General features: G+C 48.7%; 2 protein-coding genes across 2 annotated transcripts in view; both read right to left on the reverse strand.

Annotated features, from left to right (window-relative positions):
• Positions 1–6,174, reverse strand: part of CCAR2 (cell cycle and apoptosis regulator 2) — a 14,730-nt gene extending 8,556 nt beyond the window's left edge. The window contains exons 1-7 of the mRNA XM_006864391.1: positions 6,090–6,174; positions 5,119–5,212; positions 4,757–4,848; positions 4,219–4,310; positions 3,898–4,012; positions 3,593–3,722; positions 3,311–3,407 (exon numbers count right to left, since the gene is read on the reverse strand). Coding sequence (XP_006864453.1) covers positions 3,311–3,407; positions 3,593–3,722; positions 3,898–4,012; positions 4,219–4,310; positions 4,757–4,848; positions 5,119–5,176 — 584 coding nt within the window. The 5' untranslated portion in view covers positions 5,177–5,212; positions 6,090–6,174. The remainder of the gene's footprint in view (positions 1–3,310; positions 3,408–3,592; positions 3,723–3,897; positions 4,013–4,218; positions 4,311–4,756; positions 4,849–5,118; positions 5,213–6,089) is intronic.
• A 3,341-nt stretch (positions 6,175–9,515) lies between these two features.
• LOC102822964 (chromosome unknown open reading frame, human C8orf58) lies at positions 9,516–13,252 on the reverse strand. Its single transcript, XM_006864447.1, has 7 exons — positions 13,213–13,252; positions 11,471–11,955; positions 10,972–11,112; positions 10,734–10,845; positions 10,499–10,611; positions 10,176–10,282; positions 9,516–9,627 (listed from the first exon to the last, which is right to left on the reverse strand). Exons 1-7 carry the CDS (start codon positions 13,250–13,252, stop codon positions 9,516–9,518), a joined length of 1,110 nt encoding a protein of 369 aa, XP_006864509.1.
• Positions 13,253–18,276: the final 5,024 nt, after the last annotated feature.

Genomic DNA, 18,276 nt, shown 5'->3' on the forward strand with positions numbered 1-18,276 from the left:
TGCACAGGGTTTCCGAGGCTGTAAATCTTTACAGGAGCAGAAAGCCTCATCTTTCTCCCGTGGAACAGCTGGTAGTTTCGAACTGCTGACCTTGAGGTTTGCAGCCCGATTCATAACCACTACGCTACCAGAGCTCCTCATGTAAAAGATGTACCACTTTGTAAATGTCTGTAATAAATCACTTATAATATTACTGTTATGAGTATAATAAATAAAAAATAGTAGAGAAGTGAAAAAAAAAAAAAACCTTTAGACCATTATAAAATGCCAGGCTGATAAGGGAAAATCCCCTATGTCTCATGAGAGAAATAAAATCAACTGTCAATTTTTCTTGCCTGGGTAGCTGAGTTGATATTTACCAGGTTTTTATTCTTTCTTTTTAGACCTGCCTGTTCGTTAGGCCCCTGAGTAACTAGCTTGATTATACTTAATGCCAAGATTTTGTTTTCGTTTCTCTTTTATCTGCCTTGGTAATTTCCCTGTTTATTAGCATCTCAGGTAGCATAGTGGTTACGAATCGGGCTGCGAGCTATAAGGTCAGCAGTTCGAAACTACCAGCTGTTCCGCGGGAGAAAGATGAGGCTTTCTGCTCCCATAAAAGATTTACAGCCTCAGAAACCCTATGCAGACTCGTTATGAGTCGGAACCGACTCCACGGCACACAACAACAACATTAGCATCTCCATACCAAAACAGCCTACTTATCTTGCCTTTATGGGATGTCAGTGCAAGAACTGTTCCAGTCATTCTGACAACTCTATATAAAACTCTCACCCAGTGACTGATATGAATGCTCAACAAGTGTTGTCAAACCTCCAGTCAGACTCTATTCCAATGAATCCTATGGATTCAATGGCCTGGTTTTCTCATTTATGTGAGTTATCAGGAGCAAGTTGTAAAAAGCAGCCCCAGTGGAAGACAGCTCAGTAACTAGCTCAGCTCAGGACACCTGTCTTTAAGCCTCAGTTGTTCATCTTGAGCAGTCCTATGGAAACATTACTGTCTGTATCCCACAGCCAGAAATTCACAATAAAACTTGGTTTCTAGCCAACATGCAAACTATTTTTTTATAAATTAATGTTGCTTTGTTTCCCTAGTGTGTCCTTACAACACTAGAGAACTAAGACCAAAAAGACCCCTTTACTATCTACTTCTTTTCCTACTACAAATTCTATCAATTGATGCTTCCCACCTCCCAGTAGTGATATCTATCTCCTTTCTCTAGAACCTATGACATCGAAGAATAATGGGCAAAGTAATAAAACAGCCCTCTACAGGGTTGGCAAATCCACAACAATCAAATGCAACTGATTATATAGAAACCCTGAATAACCTAAAATAGAAAGTAAATAGTGGTCACTGATTTCCACCCAGACTACATTATTTCCACAGATGTCATTACTTGCTATGATTCTGGAACAAAGCTTTTAATAAACTCATAGAATGTGAGACACATGAGAAGTCCTTGGAAATTGAAGATCAGAAAGATACCCAGGAAAGGATAAGTTGCTATATACAAAATACATACTAGAGATTTGAGAATGGGAGAAAAAGTGTTTCAAGTAGTAGAAACATTGTAGAAAGCAAGCCTACACAACCCAAGCTTCCCCCTAGTTAGAATTACAATAACCTACCCCAAGGAAGCAAAACTAGCTTCAGCAAACTGGCTCACTTTTGCCCAAACTTATATTCCTAGTTATCCCATGCTCATTTTACGTGTTCACACTGGTTTGCAATCTCAGTCCTTACCATGTATAAACTACTGGCATCTGGTGTCTACTTCTTGGTAGAGTTCACATTTCAAAATGACAGCATGAAGGAACTCTCTGGAGTAATGGAAATGTTCTGTCTGTGATAGGTAAGGCTTTGTGTTAACTTGACTGGGCCAGGTTTCTCAGTAATTTAGTACTTAAAATGCTGTAGTAATCCCTATGATGAGATCCAATATAATGTAGTCACCTCCATAATGAGAACCGCTATGAACAACCAATCAGTTAAAAGGAAGTTTCCTCAGAGGTGTGGTCTGCAACACCTCTTCTCTTACAGGAGATAAAAGGAGAGAGAAGTGAGCAGAGACGGAGGGACTACCAATAAGACAGAAGAGCCAGCAATTCGAATGTGTCCTTTAAACCTAAGGTCCCTGTACTGTGAAGTTTCTAGATCCAGGGAAAAAGTCATGCAAAGACACATGGAGATCTCTAAGGAATGCTGGGCCTACAGATGCTGAGGAAACACAGTCTTTTCTCCAGAGCCAGTGCCGAATTTGGACTCCTAAACTGTGAAAGGAGAAATTTGTTTTTTAAAGCCATCCACTTGTGGTATGTGTGTCCTTGCAACACTAGAGAACTAAGACAGTATCATAATAGGATAGCATTGCATGGGACTTTCTATTTGTCAAAAGTATCCAGTTAATATTTGTGCATTTCAATCTATAAAATTATATCATTCAAAATAATCAAACAGAAGGCAAGGAGTGGGTGGAGGTGTAGATAAAAAAAGACTGGAAAAACTGGTGAAGATGATGATGATGGTTACGTGTTTACTTTGCATATATTCGAAATTTTCCCTAATAAAAAGTTAAAATGAAGACAGAACTAGAACAAACCTGACACTAGTTTACAGCTTAACTCCTAGGGATTGAAAGCAAAACCTCTGAGAGAATACTAAAGAATAAGGAACACATGAACCAGAAAGAGAATAACACATCCCTGATAGTTCCAACATTCATAGATTATACAGGATTGCCTAGGAATGTCCAGAAGTCCCAAATCAAACATGCATACTTCACATCTAGACTAGAAAGCAATCTGTCATTTCCAGGGCACAAGGGCAAACCTCAACTTACACATTGCAACACTGCATCGGTGCATAAAGTATATATAAAAAAAATACAACGGGGCTTCAAAAAAATTCATGGGAAAATGGATAATGGGATTTCCCCACAAACTTTCTAAAGCCCCCTCGCATGTATTTTTAAACTAGGAATTAAAACATATGTTACAACGGTAGTTTGATGACGTGTTATTTTCTTGGTAGTCTTTGATTCTTGGGAGTACTTAGGAACTAGAAATAAAAGGAAGAGTATATATTAAAGAGTGTCTTAAAATATTTCAAAAGATGAACTAAATCCCTGCTTGCTGAGTCAGTGTATAAAATTCCATTAACTGTTCTACATCTCAGTGTGTCTGCCCACTACAGGGCAAAGGGACTAGAATATAGCTGCATGAAAAGAATCCCAGTGTTAGGTAGTAAAGAAAATGGCAGTGCTCCTGGTGGTAAGTAAAACATTTTTCATGCTTGAGCTGCTTACCTTCGGCCCTGATCCAATCGTCCATGAGGACCCCGAGCAGGAAATCTGTTCAGGTGGCTCAGATGAAGTGTGTGGGATGTTTGGAAGAGACTCAGAGCTGTGGAGAGAAACGGCCAGTGATGCACAAAGCCCAATATCCCTTCCAGCTTCCCTCTCCCTTTTTCCAATTCACAGAAACATCCACCACTTATACTCTGAGAGCCGTAACATGAGAGCTACATGTCCATTCACCCACAGTACCCCATAAAGTCACACCCCAACATTCATGCCACTGGTACTCACGTTTTTGAGGAAAGAGCGGAGGAATTCGGTGAGGCTGGAAGATCAACTGAGGCTGAGCTCCCAGGATTCCTTGCTTCTGGCCCAAGGTTGCCACATGCAGCAGGGGAGGTGCTGGTGACTTCAGCAGGGGCTGCAGGAGAGTAGCCAGGAAATCAAGGGGATCTCAGAACTGATGTGTTTACTACCCTGGAAAAAGATGTAGTCCTACCCACTCCACAAGAGAATGGTTCTTAGCCAACTTTCAGAACACAAGTGCTTCCAACCCTCCCCCCTTACCAATGCTCATGCCAAAGAGAAATGAATACCTGGTTGGAGAGTGTTTGCACCTTGACAGCATTCCAGGGCACTGCCTGGCCTGGGTTGTATGCAGCCTTCACCAGCACCTTCTCACCTAGCTGGGGCAGCCGGCCCTTCACCACACTGCCAGCACACAAGCCAAAAGTCCCAGTCAGGTGAGAGACTGTGGCCAAGCCACTCTCACTGTCCTCCATGAGGCCCTTCACATTAAGATTGCTCACACCGTGCATAAAAACAGCAAAGCAACGGCTTTAGAAAAGCCCCCATCAGCATGGGAACAGAACTGAACCCAGTAAGTTTTGCCTATAAGGGATCAGCCTCGAGCCTACCTTAGCTGAAAAAAGACCTCTTCATCCACCACCCCAAAATAGTCATGCAAGCTGGTAACAATGCCAGTGAAGACCCGCTGCTTCTCTCCACCCTGTTAAAAAAAAAAAAAAAAAATTGTTTAAGAGTCATAGAAACTAAATTGTACAAATACACACTCTGACATCTCAATCTTCTCATCTCTATCCACCACCAGACTCAATAAGAGTAAGGCGTCAAGAATCACTGTTAGCAAAGGAGGCATATGTGTACAGGGGACATAATCCATCTATGGGAGGAAACCAAATGAGCTGATTCTTGGGTCACAAACTTGTTGGACTTCCAGTTCTTCATTTCCAAGAGGTCCCAGAAAGACTTCCCTAGAACCAAAACGTTACGACTCCCCAGTCAAAGGGTGTCTGGTCACTCCCATTCTGGCCCATTACCAGGGTAACAGAATGCTGAACACTGTGACAGAAGAAATGAAAGGGCATCAGGTATCTATGAATGATGATATCGCTTCAAAGGTTAAAGCACACTAGAAAAGGATGTCCAACCTACCTGAAGGTGCCTGGCATTTTGGGACAGGTCTGTGGCCACAGGAGGAGTGAGCAAACCAGGAGGAGGGCCCAAAAGAGATGTTGAAGCTGCGCCTATGGGAGCAGGAAAACCATCTTCAAGAACTCTGCCTACCTCTGTAAACACTAGAGTTAGCTATAGGATATGGTATATCCAACAGGCAAACTGACTCCAACCAACTCCTCTACAGAATTTCACTGGAAACAACTGCGGTCATCTATTCTCCTACAAAACATCAGCGGCAAATTCTTCTCCATCAGGGAGACCCCAAAAGTCTTTTTAAAAAACTAAATCCAAAGCACATGCTACCCATTATGAAGCCAGATAGGGATAAACATGATCACCTGAGAAGTTTCGTCCCCCTGGAAGCGGATTGATCCGCTGGCGCTTAAACTGGGACATTGGGAATGCTGTCCTTTTTCAGTCTTGGGAAAAAACCTTCAATCAGAAAAGAAAATTTATCAGCTCATGTAGAAAATTTCTATCTACCACAGATTATTGAAGAATCTTAAAGAACTGAAAGATCTTAGGGAAACCAGGAGGGCTGCACTAAGAATGAATGGAGAAAACAACAGGGAGACTATAAGGGGAGCAGGAAATTAAGTAACACACTGCATTGTTCCAGTTTTCCCTCACCATAACCTAGTGATGTTGTCATATGATTTTAGAGAGAAGGAAACAAGCTCAGAGAGATTGACACTTGCCCAAGGCCACAGAACCGATTAGTAACAAAACTGGGACTCACACCCAGGTCTCGCTCACTAACCTAGACTCCCTCTCACTAAATTACACCACCCTCGGGGTGATGAGGTGAGGGTTGGGGTGTTGAAGAGCCTCAGTGACATTCATTCATTCAAAAATATCCGCCAAAATGCTCCACGGCAGGGCCCCCAAAAATGGAGGAGGCTGGAGCCAGAGAGGAGACGGTGTGGGCCCCCGGAAGCCCGGTTCATCGTTCCCTGGACAAGCTAATGGGTAAGTGGTGGCTCTCCGGCTCCGCGAAACGCGGATCCCGCTACGCGCCCGCCCTCCTGCTCCCGCGCTATCTGGCCCTCTGCTCCCGCTTCAGCAGCCGCGGGCGCCGGGGTTCCCGGGTCGGGCAACGGCGAGGCCACCGTGGGAAGACGAAGGCGCGCGGTTTCTTCTCCCGCCCGCCCGCAGGGCCGAGGCCGTTGCCAGGGAGACAAGACTTGCAGTCCTAAGGAGGACTTGGCCCCTTCCGCGACTAATGCATCTTTGCGGCCTGCCCCGCTCGGTCTCTAGACCAGGGAAGGGGCGAAGAGGCAGAGGGGTGGCTGGAAAGCCCCCAACCCACCTGCGGGCCAGGGCCGCGACACTGGGGGACAAAGACACCCGGAACCACCACAGTCGCTGCTGCCGCCGCCGCCGGAAACGCCTCTCCGGAAGCGCGACCACTGGTCGGAAGCTGCTACTCTCCCGGATATGGTCCCTCCCCCGTCTCCACCGACCTCTCCCTTCCCCCACTCTGGCTTGCCATCATTCTCCAACTGTGTAACGGAAGTGCGCCTTCCCCGATCGGATTGGCGTTAAGAAGCCGCGCCTCGGTAGTGCTCTTGTTCAAGTTTCCGAATAGAAAGAGGCTTCAGAGAATTGGTTCCTAGTGCAAATACATCTGGACCTTCAAACGTAAAGGGAGCGCAAACATCCCCACCCCATTCTGGAAGACCCCAAGACTTCAGTAACAAGAGAACTAGTCCCTCCAGACTGGAAACTTAGGATGCTTGATCAGTGGCCCGTTTCTAGGAGATATTCCTGTGTCTGTAACCAGGGGCGTAGCACGGGTAAGGAGCATGCAGGACGATCTCTAAATTGCACCACCACCACCCCCAATTTCAAGATGAATACACGCTGATAGCCCAACCTATCAGCAGAAACGCCTCCCCCTCCCCTTATTGTCCCGCCACCTCAGACAGGTGCCTTCCATATTTGTGACGCCTGGGAATATCATTCTGTGCCCCGGAGGGGTTGGTGGGGTGTCCCTCTCTACCCCCACCCCCATGCCGTTGGATGCCTACCGTTCTTGAGGAAGGACGTTATGCTGTACTGCATTAACAAAACTGCTCAGTGGCGCCCCCACGTCAAGTGGTGCTCAGGCATAGCCAAACTAGCCGTCCCTTAGATAGACCTCTGAATCAAAATTCAATGACCCATCCTCACCCCCAAGGACACACCTCTCTTCTGTCTGGTTGCATGCTGGAGACCAAGCTTTCCACCTTTCTCAAGTCACAAAGAGAAAGGAACCTAAGTAGGCCACAGTAAGATAAACCTCTTAGACTATGTAAGTGAGGTATGGAGGTATGGTGGTTCCGTAGTAAAATTCTTACCTTCCATGCAAGAGACCTGGATTTGATCCCAGCTCACCACCACCCATCTAAAAATCCTATAAATGACAATGGTCCGATTCCTCAGCTGATCATGGGATGGTACAGAATTAGGCAGCAGTTTTTTGTTTCTGTTATGTGTGGGATCACTTGAGTCATGGACTGACTCAAGTCACGGCAGCTAACATTTGGGCAGACCTTTAAAGAGTTCTCATGGGCACTTCCTTTAGTTTTCAAAACTACCCAGTGAGGTAAACAAGTACAATATTCTTAGAGGACTTCAGGAGGAGAGAGAACCATCAACAGCCAAAGGCTAATTCCTATGAAGTGGAGATCAGACATACCACCACTCTCCAACCTTTTTTGTTTTGTTTTTTAGCCAATTCCAACACCAGCCATCTCTTCCGTTACACTCTCTACTTTTCTTCTGAGTTTAATCACTGCAGTGGCCACACACAACTCACGGACCATACTTACAGTTAAGTAGTTTATTATGGAAGTAACAGGATACAACTTGGGATCAGGAAGCATGTAGACAACATCTGGAAGGCTCCCCCAAAGAGAAGAGCACACCCCTCACTTGTTCAATGCAGGACAGCTCTCTCGGCTCCTCTTGGCCTGAATCACCCTTCCCAGCACACAGCCTTCTTTTCAGCCCCCTCAGGGCAGACGTCTTGTTACTCTCTCCACTGTTGTTAACCAACCAAAATCATAGCTGGTGAGGCAGCTTTGTTCAGCTCTCTTAAATACAATCCTAACAGCAGGTTTCTGCCATCACCACCAACTCTTCCAGGCCTCTCACTGTCTGGTTTTATAGCCTTTGACCTATGTTACAGTTCTTTAGGCTCCTCAGCTCCTCTCTCTACTTCTCCTTTCTTCTTTCTAAAATCTCTGTGGGGTTAGCTGCATATACTATAAGCAGACTCCTTGTAAATTTCAATGCGTAGCCCTTCCTGTATCAACTGGCTAATCCTTTCAGTGAACCACAGTCACTTCATTTGCCTAGTCTATAGTCATTTAATTTACATATTTATTACAGTTACTTCATTTGTATATTATGTTGACTAATCCCTGCAAGGTACATACTAATCACAAGTCTGGCTGCAGCCCCAGGACCAGACAAAAAGTATCAAACCATCAAGTCCTTTAGCGCTTACCCAGGAAATGTCAATCAACCTGGACAAAAATGACAAACTCTCTAATTAGGGCACAGGACACACCTAAGAACTTTGGGGGATGGGGGGGGGGGAAGGAATCTCTCAACTGTTTCCAAAGAACTAAGGTAAAAGACCACATAAATTCATTTCACCACAGGTGAGGATTTCATGTCCTATTTCTCAGATATAAAACCTAAGAGATCTCAATGAAATGACTTGCTCAAAAACTTGTTACTAATCACTGGCATTAGTAATACATCTCCATGAATAATCCCATTCCTACCTTATCCTCTCACCTCTCCAGCATCCGTCCAGTCTACCCTCCCTCTAATATCCAAACCCTTTCCTTACCTATTCATGTAACTGTTCACAAAGCAGTTTAAGACATTTTAATCTAATTTTAGCATCATCATAAGCCTGTGAGGTAGGTAAGGCAGGCATCATTATCCCATTAGGGAGATTATGTGGGAAGCTGGGGCTCATAGAAGTTAAGGGACTTTCTCAAGGTCTAAAAATTAATATGTGTTGCTGGTTTCAGCTTTGACATGTAAAAGCTAGTATGGAGCAGCACAGCTGAGAATAGACCTTGAAGGTGTTTTCCTGTCCTCCATGCCCACTCAGCCTGTTGTCCTGAGCCTGCCATTCCTGGTGCAGTCTTTGGGGCTCTGCTCCAGGGGAAAGACTCAATGCAGAGACAGCCCCAGCATCTCCAGTCTCTGGCCAGTGGCTACCCAGATCAGGAATTGTCCACTGACGAACAAAGGTCAGTTCTAGCCTTCCACAGATTACCTCGCCCAGAAGATCTCACCCAGTTTTCGGGAGTGCATGGTTCTAGGAAAGACGGCTGAATCCAGCCAATTCACAACAATAACAGTCTCACCGATATAGATATAAAATCATGCATAAATACATAGCTGCTACATGTCGGGCCTGGACAGATAACCATGCCAAACATGCTCAGTGGATGCTTGATAAATAAGTTAGTTCACATTGAATAAACCCAGGGATTTCTGGCAAACAGGAAGGAGACTTGGAGTTGCCACTTTGGGGGCCTCTCAGAGAACTAAGGCCCCATTGCCAGGCTGTTCAGAGGAGAAAGACTTGGCCCCCGCCTCCGAGAGAAGGGCTGTTGTCAGCAGCTTGGCTTGGCAGTGACGAGAAGCAACAACAGGGCAAAGGGCGAGGCAGATGACTTCAACACGTACCCCTCCACCCAGGGTCATGTCCCTGCACCAGGTGGTCTTAGCAGACAGAAAGGTTTTTTGTTCGTTGTTTCTTAACTACAAATGATGGTATAAAGGTCCTGTGGTGGGGGCGACGCTGAGGCCTTTCAGGGAAGTCCCTTGACTCCATCCTGAGGAAAAATAGAAAGCCTGAAGGTAGGAAGAACAAACAAAGGTAGCAATCATGGCAGTTGATAGAACACGAATCTGCGCTAGGGAGCCTGGGGATAGTAACTGACATAGTGCTTCATCCCTCTGGAGAATTGCTGGCACTTAACTCTCCAAGCAGGTTGGACTTCACCCTCTGTATAGCCTTTGTGCCCCTACCCACTTCTTCCCTCCTCACTCCCTTAGTTCCTAGGAGCTGACGCAAGTTTCAGCATTGGGGGATGAGGGCTTACTGGGTAGGGGTGAAGAACTTTCCACTATCCTGGTCCTGGCTCTGTACGGACATACTTGGTGGCCTTGGGAAAGTGACTTCCCTCCACCACCTCAACCACCAGCCTCCTCATCTATAAATGGAGCATTGTAACTACTTCTGGTTCTCTTCCAGCATCCTCTGCAAGGCTGTCTCTCAAAGTTCATAGGGAAAAAGACAACACCTGGAAGTAAAAGCCCAGCATTCTGCTTCATCAGTCTCTGCTCCCTACCCTACACTGGGCTGGACCACAGAACTCACCTGGGGGCAGGGCCATCAGGAAGGGCAGGGGGCTCAGGGTGTCGGGAGCTTCTCCAGCGGATCCGGTTGAGCAGGACCTTGACCTTGTCCCAGTGGGAGAGATCCAGCTGAGCAAAGGGTGAAGGATCACCACAGAGCCACTGCCCCTACACATACCCTCAACCAAGCTTCCGGGGACAACTCTCCCTGCAGCCAGGCCAAGCCACCTGCTCCAGACAGGAATACTGTCATCTTCCCAAAGTTTCTGGACTTAGGGGTTTCCACACATCCCATCTCCATCTTATCTTCTCACCTGCCTCCCACTTCACACATACATCACCTACCTTGTGTCTCTGGGAGGATGGAAACGTGTGAGTAGGCTCTGCTGGGGTCTCTGGCAGAGTAGGAGGGATTGTGCTGGATACCCCCACTTTGGGGCATGAAGCTGCTTTTTTCCCTTTAGAAAGAGAGTCAGGTTACCCAGGGCCAACACTAGGGTGGCTTCAAGAGGGAATGCGAGTGATGCCCTCGGCAAACAGGGCGCAGGGGAGAGGAGACACAGTTGCAATTGCCCCTCACCTGTCTCCTTTGTCTGGCTAAGCATGTCCCATGGCACCTGCACCACACAACTTGGGGCATATGAGGGGGAAGGTGAAGGAGCCAGGACAGGTTCTTCCTCCTCTTCCAAGTCCTGTGCACAAGAGGGGTAATTAGGGTCTAAACAAAAGACTGAGACTGTTCCAAGGGAGCCATGAGGCCAGGGGTCGAACCCCTGCCTGCCCCACAGGCCTGCCCACTCACTGGCCTGGCTCCTCACCCTGGCAGGCCTCTGGGTTTGCAGCTGAAGATAGAGCTGTTGGAGCCTCGCCATCTGCTCCAGCACTAGGCACAGGTGTTCTAGGTAGCGAAGACCGTGCCCTGGGAGGCAGGTCCAAACTTCAGGCTCCAAACTCTCCACCTGTAAGACACAATAAACGTAGTCAAGGCTTCTGAATTCGCCCAGATTCCCACCCTAGGCAGCCAGCCTACTCACCCATTAGCGCAGGCAGAGGGGGAACACAAATTGTCCACCCCACCACCACCATTGGCTTCCTCAGTGCCCAGCCAGGCATGATGCCAGGCAGGGCCCAATCCTACCCACCTCCTCTGTGGGGGTGGCTACACACAACTGGAAGTGGGGTGAGGCAAGCAGCTGTGATACAACCCATCAATTAGAGGTAAGGAATGCCCCACCCCGAGAGAGCTTCAGGGAGAACAAGGGGTGGGGGGCCACCATTGAAGATCCCAGTCTTGCCTGGCCTGAGAGTGGCACTTACCGCCTCGGCTTCATCCAGGCCAGCTTCCCCCTCTGTGGTGGTCTCCTGTTCAGACGGGGGCACTTCACACTCAGGCTTGCTAACACAGTGCTGTCCTGAGGAGCTGGCAGGGGAAGTTGGGAGCCAGCGAGAGCGCTCTAGCACCTGCTCCAGCTTACGGCTGGCCAGGAGCCTGCCGAGCTGGGCGGGAGGCTCCATGACACCAAGGGCTGAGAACTCAGAGCCCTCCATAGGAACAAAGTCCAGAGAGTCCTGAGAAAGGCCAGGTGAGGGGGTCGGAGAGCTACCCCCAACTGCCATCTCCACTCCTGAGTCCCGGGAGGACAGTTTCAGAAGTGGCACTGGTCTTTCAGATTCTCTCAGCTGGCCATCTCCAATCCAGGAGTCTAATGAAAAACAGCAATCAGCAGTGTCCTGAATCCGTCTGTAGGTGCTGGAGACTCCAGGCACTACACACCCGCACGCCAGATCCTCACCAACTCTATCTGCAAAGAGACTCAGTATCAGGCCACGAAGACCGCCCCCAACGCCCCCAGCATTCCTGGCAGCTGGCAGCATTCCCCCAGGGAGGAGTATCCCAGGTGAGAAGTAAAGGGAGGAGCCAGACAACCAGGATCTCACTAAGCTATCTCTCTGACTCTGCCTGGAAGATGGGTTCCCTATACAACAGTCATTGTTAACAACTAACCAGCTGTTTGGTGGGCAAAACCCTTTTAGGTCATGTCCGTCAGTTTCTTGAATGGCCCATCTTCCTTGTAAGATGGTGGACCCTTTCTTTACAGGTGCCTTTATGCTTCCCAACTAGAATCAGCCTAAGACCTTCAAATCATAAGGGTAGGGGGAGCTGCTGACTCTTCAGTTGCCCACCAAGTGGGAAGAGGCATTATGGCTGGGCAGAAGGGAAAAAGAACTGAATAAGCTTCTGCCTTATTGAGGCTCTTGAGGCCTAGGGCCATCAGGAGGCAAGATCAAGTCTCTTCTGTGCTTCTAAAGGATGGTGGTAAAAATAACAGCAGCTATAACTGTTTGGGCCTTTTGTTCTTTTAAGTGGAAATACTGAAGATTTTCTTTAAAAATAAATAAATAAGTGCAAGAATGGGAACTAAAAGGGGAAATACATCCGTGCCCATTTGTCATCATGTCTGTCAGGACATTCTACAGAACTCGAAATGTAATGATGAACTACCCAAGGATCAGAGAGCAGGCAAGCTTGCTTTAAGTCATGTCGTCAGCTAAACTACAAAGGTGGGATTCAAATCCGGGCCTTCCTAGGCAAGGAAGTCAGCCAGGAAACACCCCTGCAGGGCGGGCTCTCTTTGGAAAGGGGTCTGCCAAGGACGGGGCTTTTTCTGAGCAGCTAGCTGGGGAAAGGGGGGTCAGATGAATTCAGACAGCCTTCTGATGGGGCAAGGAAGGATACAGATGGGAATTTAAAAGAAGTGGACCCGAGATGGACGTAGTAGCTGCTTCAACGTTACAACCCAGAGAGTCTTCAAATTAATCACTCGGCCCCTCAAACTGAGAGGTAGGGTGCCTCTCGACGAGGTGTGCCGGATGGGCCAAGGAGGACATTGAGGAGCTTCCCAGGAGCACTCTGACGAAGGCTCGGGAGACGGCTCCAGGGGCGGGAAGAAAAGGACAAGTCCACAGAGGTCCGAGCTCGGGGACCTCGCCTGCAGGATCCTAAGGCCCAGACCCGACGCCGGTCGGCGCAGGGGACAGGGGCGACTCACCTGGGCCGCCGCGCGGCTCCACCGCGAAGACCCGCCGCCGGCCCAGCATGGCCCGGCTCCCGGCCCCCACTGCAGCCCGACGGAGTGACTTCGGCTCGCGTCCCGCAGTCGGTCTGTGGTCAGCTTAGCTCACTAGTCGCGACCCTGATGGGCGCGGCCCCGGACACTCCCAAACGGGGGAGGGGCGGGGCAGGGGCGGGAGGAGAGGACCGGTGTGCGCGCGGGGTGGAGCGGGGGCGTGCGGATGTGGGCTGAGAGCTGGAAGGGGAACGCGGATGTGGACTGAAAGCTAGAAGAGGATGCCGCTTCGGGGAAGCGACGCGGGGCGAGGACCTCGAAGGCGCGGACTAGGGAGCACCCCCCCATCACCCTGGCTGGAATAAAAATAAGAGCTCCAATCCGCTGTTCCCCCCACCTCGACCCGGGCAGTCCCGCGCTCTGTCCCGTCTCCCATCCCCCCTCAAAAACTGGTCCCCGCCTGGGGGCCTGGGGACCTGGGGACGCTGTCGGGCTCCGGACGTAGAGTCACCCCGCCTCCCAGTTCACACGCAGGGTCTAGTCTTCCTGCCACCCAAATGGAGCCCGGGGGGAGGTGGGGGGGGGAGGGTTGAGACTGGACAGGAGCCCGGAAGGAAGTGGAACCCCACGTGCAGGGTGTGGGAAGAGTGCTGACCCGGACTCGGCCTCCTACCGCTCTCAACTGTTTGGCTTGGGGCAAGTCACTCAACCTCTCAGAAATCATGTGCAAAAAAAAAAAAAAAGCGGGTAATGATTCCTGTCCACTCTAACCTAGTCTGTTTCTGGTGTCCTTGGATCAAGTGAGCTCAAACCCAAAAGACCAAACACATTGCCATCGAGTGCATTCCGACTCAAATGGGACAGGGGAAGGGAAATCCTTTACCACAACTGCAGAGCGAGAAGTTGTAGTCTGGCACGTAACTATTGTCCTGGGCTAGATCTAAACGGTCTCATGTGGGGCTGTAGTTTAAGCACTCGGGCACAAGGTAGGCGGTTCAAACTCACCAACCGCTCCTCGGAAACCCTATATAGGGTAGCTATGAGTCAAAACCGACTCGACGGCACCTAACAACCACAACCACCATATCTTAACCCGGTACCCTAACGGTCCGTGGTGATCTGGGAAAGAACTGAATCGTTGGGACGGGGGAGTAAGCTGAAAGCGGGGCCAACTTGTTAATGCTCCCCTGCCCAACCCAACCCTCTTCCAACCAGTGGACTCTATCCCCTTCCTAAGGCGGGCTGGGAGCCCAGGCAGCTGCAGAAGGGGAGACAACCTAGAGACCAGACAGGGGCTAGTGGCTTTAAAGAAGCTTCCTTCTCCAGAGGAAGGGAACAGGGCTGAAAAATATCACAGCAGGACCTTTAGGGTAGATAAGGGAGCTGGTGGACGTGCTTATTTGCACCTGAGCCACTGGGAGGACTTAGGTGTTAACTGAGAGAGTGAAGGTAGCCAGCCAACTCCCTCCAGGCCCTTGGTCTTTCCTAACCAACCAGTTATGGATTCCCACTCATGTCGACCCCACGTGTGCCTGAGCAGAACTGTGCTGCATAGATTTTTCAATGGGTATTTTTAGGAAGTGTCCTGGTGTAGCACTGTGGTTTACTGCGCTGAACTGCAAAGTTGATTTGAACCACAAGGTTGGTGGTTCAAGCTCACCAGTTGCTTCTCAGAAACCCTATATAGGGTTGCTATGGCACTTAACAACAATAATCTTTAGGAAACAGGTCTCCAAATATGCATAGATTTGAATCTGCATAGATTTGAATCTCCAAATTTTCATTTACACCACCCAGGGATGCAGGAGCCTAACTTTTTATGATGGGGAAACTGAGACCCACAGCCAAGTCTTGAACTGGTGGTGGTGGTGGTGGTGGTGGTGATGTGCCATGGAATCGGTTCCAACTCATAATGACCCAGTACAGGGTTTCCAAGGCTGTAAATCTTTACGGGAGCAGAAAGCCTCATCTTTCTCCCGCAGAACAGCTGGTAGTTTTGAACTGCTGACCCTGAAGTTAGCAGCCCGATTCGTAACCGCTACGCTACCAGCCTTGAACTAGTGGAATGAGAGTCAAGTATCTGAATTATGCATCAGTTAATGTCTTTTGAGTTTCAGTCCCAGGCCCTTCTCTGCTAACTATGGGTCAATGGACTGTCCCCATCCTCCTGAACAGTACCCTCCTGACTTTTTTCAGATACAGAGAAACTCAGAATGCTGGGCCTGACAAGAACTGCTCTATGCCCATCCAATAGGATATGTGGCACGGAATCCCCAAAGACCTCACCCCAACCCGTCTAGGTAGAAGAGTAGGAGGGCCGGTCAGGTAGCTTCCTCTGCTCCAAAGTGAGAGGGTGGGAGGTAAAGAGGGAGCCCTGGCCAGATCCGCCCTGAATTTGGAGAATGTGGGGCTGGATTCCAAGCAGTCTCCGTGGTGACTCTGGGGCAGGAATGCATCTGGAAACAGGAAGCCCAGCCAGCAGGAATGCAGTGTCTCAGCACAGGCTTTGTGTGTGGCTCAAAAGCACTCCCCTCCACCCCCACCCATTCACATACATACACACACACTCCCTACTAGGCCATGGGCCCCTTGCCCCTTTGCAGATGAGCAGAGTGGGCCCAGAGATCTCAAGTCAGTCAGTGTGGGGATCCAACATGGGGGGGGGAGGGGGGCCTCAGTGTCTCCCTCCCATACTGGCAGTCAGCCCCCTTCCTTTACCACCCAGAAGGCTATATGACCCCTGCCTGATTTCAGTCTTTTTTTCATCAGTTTATTAAAAACCAGTTACTGTTACATCAGTTCCAACTGATGGCGGTCCTATATGTGTCAGAGTAGAACTATGCTCTGTAGGATTTCTGATGTCTGACTTTTTTAGAAGTAGATCACCAGACCTTTCTTCTGAAGCACCTCTGGTAAGATTCAAACCACCAACCTTTCAGTTAAGTAGCTGAGCATGTAACCATTTGAGTCACCCAGAAACAGGAATCATTTCCCTTTGAGTGATGCTTGAAAGAAGGGAGGGGCAGCACAGCCACATGGTCAATGCCCATGTGGGACACAGAGGCCTGGCCTCAGGCCAAGGCCAAGGATGCCCAGCTGCTTTACAGCCTCTGTGGGGAAGTCCCAGCTTCAGGAAGTGCATTTCCTGCAAGCTCAGCGCCAAGCAAGCCCTGTGGGAGGAAGGGCAATGTCAAAGAACCCATCAGCACCACTTGCCAAGTCAGAGAGGGCTGGAGGGGCCATAGCCTGAGCTGTTCTTGGAAGGCTGTCTCTGGGCACAGAGGGGCAAGAGCACCCACTTGGCAAACCAGAAACTGGGGAAGCAGGCTTCTGGGTTCCATTTCTAGCTCATCTCCTTTCTAGCTTAGATGTCCGTAGACAAGTTACTTAACTTCATAGTGCCTCTGTTTATTCGTCTATAAAGCAAGGATGATAGCAATACCTACTTCAGAACTGTGAGGGTGAGAGTTTAAAACACTTAAAATGCCCCTCACACTTGAAAAGCACTCTAAAATGTTAGCCATTGTTAGTATCTAGCTGTATTACTTTGGGAAAGTCTCTTTCCCATCTCTGATAAAAAACCAAACTAGTTGCTGTCAAGTTGATTCTGACTCAAGGCGACCCCATATGTGTCAAAATAGAACTCCACAGGATTTTTCAGTGGGTGATTTTTCAGAAGTAGAACACCGGGACTGTCTTCCAAGGTGCCTCTGAATGGGTTTAAACTACCAACCTTTCAGTTAGTAGGCCAGTGCTTAGCCATTTGAAGGGACTCGGGTCACTTCTAACTCTAGTCTGTCATCTCTGAGTTATTCCCCCAAATTCGGAAAGAAGTCAACACTGGACCAGACACACGGCTATAGCACAGTCTCTTGTCTGTCCCCCCCCCCACACACACACACAGACATGTCTAGGGTTGAGGGGGTGGGTGTTCACCACTGGCTTGGGGTGCAGTCGAAGGCAGGGATAAGAGATCAAAGACTGTACTAAACCCTCTACTAACAAACTGGTTTCATTAAAAATTTCATATTTCAAAGCAGTTCACTCTCCAGCTCAGCTGGATATGTGCCTGTTGATATGGGTAGTCTCCTCCCCCTGTGCCCCCTTTCTGTATGTTTGGAACTAGGGGGTGGGGCCCTGAGAGATGTGGTTACCACCGCTAAAAAGCAAGCCCCCCAGAATCCATCCAGAACCCTTTTAAAGGCATACCCCTCTCCCCATTTACACTTCCACTTCCATATAGTCAGTCAGGTACATGGTTTGTTACAAGCAACTATCAGACCATATTAATTGTCCAATCCACCCTTTAAATCTGCCATGGTCCTCCTTTAAAATGTTCAAAGTGTTCCCCCCGCCCCCATGCCTCAAACTACTTCTGGCATTAAAGGCTGCTCTATAATTTGGCCCATTGACCTTTTAAATTTTATCTCCAGATCCCCTTTGGCCACTGTCCTAGACTGAGCTTTCTTCTTGCACTAAGTCAGATTGATGTCTTCCCTCACTCCTGACCAATGAGCTAGCCACTTTCTCTGTCTATAAGAGCCAAACTGGACTCACCAAGACTGCTGTGTTTTTCACTTTTGCCCTTAGTACACACTACCACATATGATTTTATTCATGCCAGTCTGATTGTCATTTACTGGGCTATGATCTCTGGTGAAGCAAGGAAAGTGCTGTATCCATAGTCTCACTTGCTAGAACCTCCTTATTTGTGCAAGCATGAATTCCTTCTTTTGTGAAGCATTCTTCCCTGCCGTGGGCTACATCTGACTCTAGATGGCGCCAGGGAGGGTGTTCCATTACTGAGCAGACGGTTCCTGGCCAGACAGACTCCTGAGCCAGAGACAAGCCTTGATCTTTTCTATAAAAATAAAGGCCCGTTTCTCAGGCAGCCATCCAGGCAAAAGGTGAGACAATTATATCAAGGTGTAAATTATATCAACAGGTGCCTGAAGAGGCAATACAAGCAAGGTTGCCGCCAAGATTCCTTCTGTAAAAAGCCAGATAGCACACACTGTCGTCACAGACCAGCCACTGGCTCCTTCTGAAGCACAG

This window comes from Chrysochloris asiatica, unplaced genomic scaffold (genome assembly GCF_000296735.1).
Source record: "Chrysochloris asiatica unplaced genomic scaffold, ChrAsi1.0 scaffold00064, whole genome shotgun sequence".
In the NCBI taxonomy this organism is placed as follows: Eukaryota; Metazoa; Chordata; class Mammalia; order Afrosoricida; family Chrysochloridae; genus Chrysochloris; species Chrysochloris asiatica.